Source organism: Octopus sinensis, unplaced genomic scaffold (assembly GCF_006345805.1).
Source record: "Octopus sinensis unplaced genomic scaffold, ASM634580v1 Contig03920, whole genome shotgun sequence".
Classification (NCBI taxonomy): domain Eukaryota; kingdom Metazoa; phylum Mollusca; class Cephalopoda; order Octopoda; family Octopodidae; genus Octopus; species Octopus sinensis.
In genome coordinates, this window is record NW_021826982.1 from 2,190 (window position 1) to 10,341 (window position 8,152).

Consider the following 8,152-nt stretch of genomic DNA (forward strand, 5'->3'; position numbering starts at 1 on the left):
GCATGAATAATAAAAGACAGGATGGTCACAGCTGGAACATCTTTGATCATAGGTCTGACCTGTAAGACACATTAGATAATGTACTCCTAGATACACGATGCATGAATAGGTCTGCTGGACTGGAATTAACCTAGGGCTAAACAACAGCAGAAAAAGGGCACATTAGATAATGTACTCCTAGGTACACGATGCATGAATAATAAAAGACAGGATGGTCATAGCTGGAACATCTTTGATCATAGGTCTGCTGGATCAGGACAGACCAAGGGCCAAAAACCACAACCAGCATGTTTGCGATACTAACCAAAGTTGACGACATCGAAAACTTTCACAGATTTGTCATTCGATATGGTGCAGTAATACTCGCCGTTGCTGCTTGCCGAGACATCTTCAATGTTTCCTGAAATGACACCAACAAGAACAACAACAATAAGTAAAAGACGCAGGGGTGGTTGGGTGGTAAGAAGCTTGCTTCCCAACCACATCGCTCTGGGTTCAGTCCCACTACGTGACACCATGGGCAAGTGTCTTCTGCTATAGCCTCGGGCCGACCAAAGCCTTGTGAGTGGATTTGGTAGACGGAAACTGAAAGAAGCCCGTCATATATATACACTTGCGTCAGAAATTAATTAGCACTTCTCAAATTTCTACATTAAATAGGTTAAATCAATTAACCTATGAGCTGTTCAAAATGTCTTACGCGATGAGAAAACTTAGTATGGTGTGATTTCGGTCCTTGCGAGGCGCTACCTATATCTATTAAACAAAGGAAGATTTGTCTGCATCCGCACTCCAAGTTGTTGTTGCACTGCTATGTCAACATCATAAGGCTGTAGACTCTCAAACTGCTCTGCAAACAAAGTTACGTCATCGTTCTGCGCAACAGTGAACTCGCAACAAAGCAATAGTTCGAGATATGGCCATTAGGTGACAGCACATACCTTGAGTGAAGAGCAAATCAAGGGTGCTAATTAATTTCTGACGGTAGTGTATGTATATATATGCGTGTGTGTTTGTTCCCCTAGCATTGCTTGACAACCGATGCTGGTGTGTTTATGCCCCCATTACTTAGCAGTTCAGCAAAACAGACCAATAGAATAAGTACTGGGCTTACAAAAGAATAAGTCCCGGGGTCGAGTTGCTCGATTAAAGGCGGTGCTCTAGCATGGCCGCAGTCAAATGACTGAAACAAGTAAAAGAGTAAAGAGTATATATGTATGTGTGTGTGTGTCTGTGTTTGTCCCCCTAGCATTGCTTGACAACCAATGCTGGTGTGTTTACGTCCCCGTTACTTAGCAGTTCAGCAAAACAGACCAATAGAATAAGTACTGGGCTTACAAAAGAATAAGTCCCGGGGTCGAGTTGCTCGGTTAAAGGCGGTGCTCCAGCATGGCCGCAGTCAAATGACTGAAACCAGTAAAAAGGAGAGTAAAAGAGTATATTGTGAAATTTGACTTAATACTAAATTGAATTTTTCCCTGTAAGTTTGGAGTTATACTCCCTAATATTATTATATATATATAGGTGCAGGAGTGGCTGTGTAGTAAGTAGCTTGCTTCCACATGGTTCCGGGATTAGTCCCACTGTGTGACACCTTGGGCAAAGTGTCTTCTACTATGGCCTCGGATTTTGTAGATGGAAACTGAAAGAAGCCCATCGTATATATATATATATGTGTGTGTGTGTGTCCACTACCACCATCGCTTGACAACCAATGTTGGTGTGTTTATGTCCCCTTAACCAGGTGGTTCAGCAAAAGAGACCAATAGAATAAGTCCCAGGTTTACAAGAAATAAGTCCTGGGATCAGTTTCTTCAACCCTTTTGCCAAACCCTTAAATCCAGGAACTTTAGAGCACCCTCTGATACACTAGTCTTTATGAATCACTCCTCCCCCCACCATGTACCCTGGGGTGGACAAAGTGTGGCATGTTGTGTGGGTTGCAGGTTCTGTATGATGTGCTCTTCCTGTGTAGTACCGTATGGTCTGGTGGAGCGTCGTCTTATGCGGTGTCGTGCTGACAACAAAGAGATACTACCAGGCGCAGGAGTGGCTGTGTGGTAAGTAGCTTGCTTACCAACCACATGGTTCCGGGTTCAGGCCCACTGCGTGGCACCTTGGGCAAGTGTCTTCTGCTATAGCCCTGGGCCGACCAATGTCTTGTGAGTGGATTTGGTAGACGGAAACTGAAAGAAGCCCGTCGTATATATATATGTGTGTGGTAAGTAGCTTGCTTACTAACCACATGGTTCCGGGTTCAGTCCCACTGCGTGGCACCTTGGGCAAGTGTCTTCTACTATAGCCCTGGGCCGACCAATGTCTTGTGAGTGGATTTGGTAGACGGAAACTGAAAGAAGCCCGTCGTATATATATATGTGTGTGGTAAGTAGCTTGCTTACTAACCACATGGTTCCGGGTTCAGTCCCACTGCGTGGCACCTTGGGCAAGTGTCTTCTGCTATAGCCCTGGGCGACCAATAACTTGTGAGTGGATTTGGTAGACGGAAACTGAAAGAAGCCAGTCGTATATATATATGTGTGTGGTAAGTAGCTTGCTAACCAGCCACATGGTTCCGGGTTCAGTCCCACTGCGTGGCACCTTGGGCAAGTGTCTTCTACTATAGCCCTGGGCCGACCAAAGCCTTGTGAGTGGATTTGGTAGACGGAAACTGAAAGAAGCCTGTCGTATATATATATGTGTGTGGTAAGTAGCTTGCTAACCAGCCACATGGTTCCGGGTTCAGTCCCACTGCGTGGCACCTTGGGCAAGTGTCTTCTGCTATAGCCCTGGGCTGACCAAAGCCTTGTGAGTGGATTTGGTAGACGGAAACTGAAAGAAGCCTGTCGTATATATATATGTGTGTAGTAAGTAGCTTGCTAACCAGCCACATGGTTCCGGGTTCAGTCCCACTGCGTGGCACCTTGGGCAAGTGTCTTCTACTATAGCCCTGGGCCGACCAAAGCCTTGTGAGTGGATTTGGTAGACGGAAACTGAAAGAAGCCAGTCGTATATATATATGTGTGTGGTAAGTAGCTTGCTAACCAGCCACATGGTTCCGGGTTCAGTCCCACTGCGTGGCACCTTGGGCAAGTGTCTTCTGCTATAGCCCTGGGCCGACCAAAGCCTTGTGAGTGGATTTGGTAGACGGAAACTGAAAGAAGCCCGTCGTATATATATATGTGTGTGGTAAGTAGCTTGCTAACCAGCCACATGGTTCCGGGTTCAGTCCCACTGCGTGGCACCTTGGGCAAGTGTCTTCTACTATAGCCCTGGGCCGACCAATGTCTTGTGAGTGGATTTGGTAGACGGAAACTGAAAGAAGCCTGTCATACATATGTATATATACATATATGTATGTGTGTTTGTATATGTTTGTGTCTGTGTTTGTCCCCCTAGCATTGCTTGACAACCGATGCTGGTGTGTTTACGATAGAATAAGTACTAAGCTTATAAAGAATAAAGTCCTGGGGTCGAGTTGCTCGATTAAAGGCGGTGCTCCAGCATGGCTGCAGTCAAATGACTGAAACAAGTAAAAGAGAGAAAGAAAGAGAGAGAGGTTACCTAGGTGACTGCGGAAATGCTTCACAAACTCAATGCCAGCTTCTTCCAGTTTCCTCCAGAACTTCACATGACCATCAATACTGGCTGTGATTATAAAACCAGACCTGCAGGAGACAAAAAGAGACAAGGAACATTAATGCAACAACAACAACAACAGCAGACAGTGAGGCAACATCTATGAGGTCACTCATTCTGCTAGAAATAACAACCAAAGCTTCCTTAAATTACACACCATTGTATGAAGACATTTCTAGAACATGTTTCATTATAGGTCGGCTGGATCAGGACTGGCCTGTGGTTAAACAACAACAAGGAAGGACATCATCATTATCATCATCATCGTCGTTTAGCATCCGCTTTCCATGCTGGCATGGGTTAGATGGTGCAACAGGGGTCTGGGAAGCCAGAAGGCTGCACCAGGCCCAGTCTGATCTGGCAATGTTTCTACGGCTGGATGCCCTTCCTAACACCAACCACTCCGTGAGTGTAGTGGGTGCTTTTTACGTGCCACCAGCATAGGTGCCAGACGAGGATGGCAAACGGCCACGATCGGATGGTGCCTTTTACGTGCCACCACCACGTTTGGATGGTCCTCTTACGTGCCACCGGCACTGGTATCACAGCTACAATTTCCATTGATGTTGATCGATTTTGATTTTTGATTTTCACTTGCCTCAACAGGTCTTCACAAGTAGACTTTTGTGTCCCAAGAAGGAAAGGTATGCATAAGTGGACTGAGGCCATGGGTTATGGTCTCACTTGTCCTGCCGGGTCTTCTCACGCACAGCATACTTCCAAAGGTCTCGGTCTCTAGTCATTTCCTTGGTGAGACCTAAAGTTCATATTAGATAATGTAGTCCCAGATTGACTTATGTTTGAATAACAGACAGGATGGTCACAGCTGGAACATCTTTAATCATAGGTCTACAGGATCAAGACTGACCTGGGGCTAAACAACAAGGAAGGATGCATTAAAATATGTACTCTTTTACTTGTTTCAGCTCCATCTGAGTGGGATCACTGCCAGTACCACCTGATTGGCTCCCGTGCCAGTGGCACATAAAAAGCACCCACTACACTCTCAGAGTGGTTGGCATTAGGAAGGGCTGTAGAAACTCTGCCAGATCAAGATTGGAGCCTGGTGCAGCCATCTGGCTTGCCAGACCTCAGTCAAAATCGTCCAACCCATGAAAAGCGGACGTTAAATGATGATCAACATCAGTGGAAATTGCAGCTGTGATACCAGTGCCGGTGGTACATAAGAGAACCATCCGAACGTGGCCGTTGCCAGCGCCGCTCCGACTGGCCTCGTGCCGGTGGCACGTAAAGAGCACCATCCGATTGTGGCCGTTGCCAGTCCCGCTCGGCCCCTGTGCCGGTGGCACGTAAAAAGCACCATCCGATTGTGGCCGTTTGCCAGCCTCATCTGGCACCTGTGCTGATGGCACGTAAAAAGCACCCACTACACTCACGGAGTGGTCGGCGTTAGGAAGGGCATCCAGCCACACTGGAAGGCTCGTTTCTCAACCATACAACCACATTTGCCTCAGTCAGGTGGTACTGGCAGTGATCCCACTCAGATGGAGCTGAAACAAGTAAAAGAGTACATATTTTAATGCGTCCTTCCTTGTTGTTTAGCCCCAGGTCAGTCCTGATCCAGTAGACCTATGATCAAAGATGTTCCAGCTGTGACCATCCTGTGACATACAGGATGATGAGGTGGTCATGGATAGAAGGTCTTACTAGATCAAGGTTAAACTTCAGGTTAAACAACCGTGACAAAAACAATAAGCAGAAAGTGCAAACAGTCCTTACTTGGTAACTGTGATGTGCGCAATTACATCGCGGTGCATGTAGCTGTATTCATAAGTTTCGGCCGAAGGGAGGTTATCCAGGTAGACCTGTTCATATTCCAGCACTGAAATATAATTAGACAAAATTTAATATCACAAACAGGAGTGGCTGTGTGGTAAGTACCTTGCTTACCAACCACATGGGCAAGTGTCTTCTACTATAGCCTCAGGCCGACCAAAGCCTTGTGAGTGGATTTGGTAGACAGAAACTGAAAGAAGCCCGTCGTATATATGTATATGTGTGGTAAGTACCTTGCTTACCAACCACATGGGTAAGTGTCTTCTACTATAGCCTCAGGCCGACCAAAGCCTTGTGAGTGGATTTGGTAGACAGAAACTGAAAGAAGCCCGTCGTATATATGTATATGTGTGGTAAGTACCTTGCTTACCAACCACATGGGCAAGTGTCTTCTACTATAGCCTCAGGCCGACCAAAGCCTTGTGAGTGGATTTGGTAGACGGAAACTGAAAGAAGCCCGTCGTATATATGTATATGTGTGGTAAGTAGCTTGCTAACATGCCACATGGTTCCGGGTTCAGTCCCACTGCGTAGCATCTTGGGCAAATATCTTCTGCTATAGCCTCGGGCCGACCAAAGCCTTGTGAGTGGATTTGGTAGACGGAAACTGAAAGAAGCCTGTCGTATATATGTATATATATATATATATATGTATGTGTGTGTTTGTGTGTCTCTGTTTGTCCCCCTAGCATTGCTTGACAACCGATGCTGGTGTGTTTACGTCCCCGTTACTTAGCGGTTCGGCAAAAGAGACCGATAGAATAAGTACTGGGCTTACAAAGATTAAGTCTCAGGGTCGATTTGCTCGACTAAAGGCGGTGCTCCAGCATGGCCGCAGTCAAATGACCGCAACAAGTAAAAGAGTAAAGAGTGTGTACATATACCGAAGCATCGCCACATACCCTAACCCTCCATATATAAAAAAAAACACTTTTTCGAAGTGTATCCGGTACTTCCGGAAGTACACTGGTACTTATACCGTAAGATCGCCCACGGGTCCAGTATATTTTACGTCAACTGACCACGTGTATTTGTTTACATATGATCGTCGATTTCCGTAAAAAACCTTTTATTTTTTTACATATGGGGTTGGGGAGAAATGGGATCTTTGGGGTTAGGGTTGTGGTCCCGGTGCGCGCACACGCGAACTCGCGCTAGCTAGTCATGACTAGTCGATCCTTCTTTTGTGTTTTTGTGTTATTTACATTGTTTAACAAAAATTATAGGCGTAACTTCGGTATAAGTACCGGATACATTTCAAGAAATGTATATATATATATGGGGAGTTAGGGTTAGGGTTACGGTTAGGGGTGGGATTAAAGGGTTTCTGTTATCTTCAGAAATGTAAACAAAGCCACTTCCAGTACTTACGGTACTTGGGTACTTATACCGAAGGATCGCCAAATTATATACTTTGTTTTAAAAAAATTATTTATTTTGTGTTTTATTTACTTTGCTAGGTAGTCGTTGTAGGATCGACTAGTCACGACTAACTAGCGCGAGCACGCGAGTGCGCGCACCGGGACCGCTGTTCGCTAGTAGTACCGGAAAAGATGAGATTCAAGAACAAAGAGGGACAAATAATAATAATAATAATAATGAAATTATTGTATACAGTGCTCAGGTGTGGAAGCACTCCGTCAGTTACGACGACGAGGGTTCCGGTTGATCCGAATCAACGGAACAGCCTGCCCGTGAAATTAACGTGTAAGTGGCTGAGCACTCCACAGACACGTGCACCCTTAACGTAGTTCTCGGGGATATTCAGCGTGACACAGAGAGTGACAAGGCCGGCCCTTTGAAATACAGGTACAACAGAAACAGGAAGTAAGAGTGAGAGAAAGTTGTGGTGAAAGAGTACAGCAGGGATCACCACCATCCCCTGCCGGAGCCTTGTGGAGCTTTAGGTGTTTTCGCTCAATAAACACTCACAACGCCCGGTCTGGGAATCGAAACCGCGATTCTATGACCGCGAGTCCGCTGCCCTAACCACTGGGCCATTGCGCCACCAAAAGTACGTGTTTCAAACATTAAGAAAAGCGGGAAAAAACGACTCCTCGTAAACGAGAGAAAAAATAAGAGATACCTTTCTTCTTCTTGGGTTTCTGGGCCTCGTGTGGCATGGGACCGATCCAGACATCGTCGTCGTCTTCGATGACGGATGGGTTCTTATCGATTGCTTCTTTCTCGGACAAATTTCTCTTTCGATTCTCAGCCATGACACCGAACACGTTTATTGACTTTACGTGTGAGGAGAGTTCCACTGGGAGAAGCGGAAGCAGAAAGCCAGGGAGAAATCATTGTTTTGAAAAGAAAACGAAAAGAAAATCAACGCACACACGCAAACACTCTCTTTTCTTCTTTCTTTCTGTCGCTCTCTCTCTCTCTCTCTCTCTCTCTCTTTCTGTCTTTCTCTCTGTTTCTTCCTTCCTTTCTCTCTTTCTTTCTCTCTCTCTCCCTCTCTTTCTCTTCCTGTTCCTCTCTCTTTTTTTTCTCTCTCTTTTCTTCTTTCTTTCTATCGCTCTCTCTCTTTCTGTCTTTCTCTCTTTATTTTTCCCTTTCTCGCTCTCTCTCTTTCTCTCTTTTTCTCTTCCTTTCTCGCTTTTCTCTCTCTGTTTCTTCCTTCCTTTCTCTCTTTTTCTGTCCCTTTCTCTCTCCCTCTCTTTCTCTTCCTGTTCCCCCTCTTGTTTTTCTCTCTCTTTTCTTCTTTCTTTCTATC

The 8,152-nt window shown here is 45.6% G+C and overlaps 1 protein-coding gene across 1 annotated transcript; it reads right to left on the reverse strand.

The window, feature by feature from the left end:
* Window positions 1-291: 291 nt before the first annotated feature.
* Window positions 292-7,688, reverse strand: LOC115227495 (peptidylprolyl isomerase domain and WD repeat-containing protein 1). The gene is made up of 4 exons (XM_029798302.2): window positions 7,520-7,688; window positions 5,377-5,479; window positions 3,562-3,665; window positions 292-400 (listed from the first exon to the last, which is right to left on the reverse strand). The coding sequence occupies exons 1-4, from the start codon at window positions 7,650-7,652 to the stop codon at window positions 300-302; spliced, it is 441 nt and encodes a 146-aa protein (XP_029654162.2). The 5' UTR covers window positions 7,653-7,688; the 3' UTR covers window positions 292-299.
* Between the last annotated feature and the right edge of the window lie 464 nt (window positions 7,689-8,152).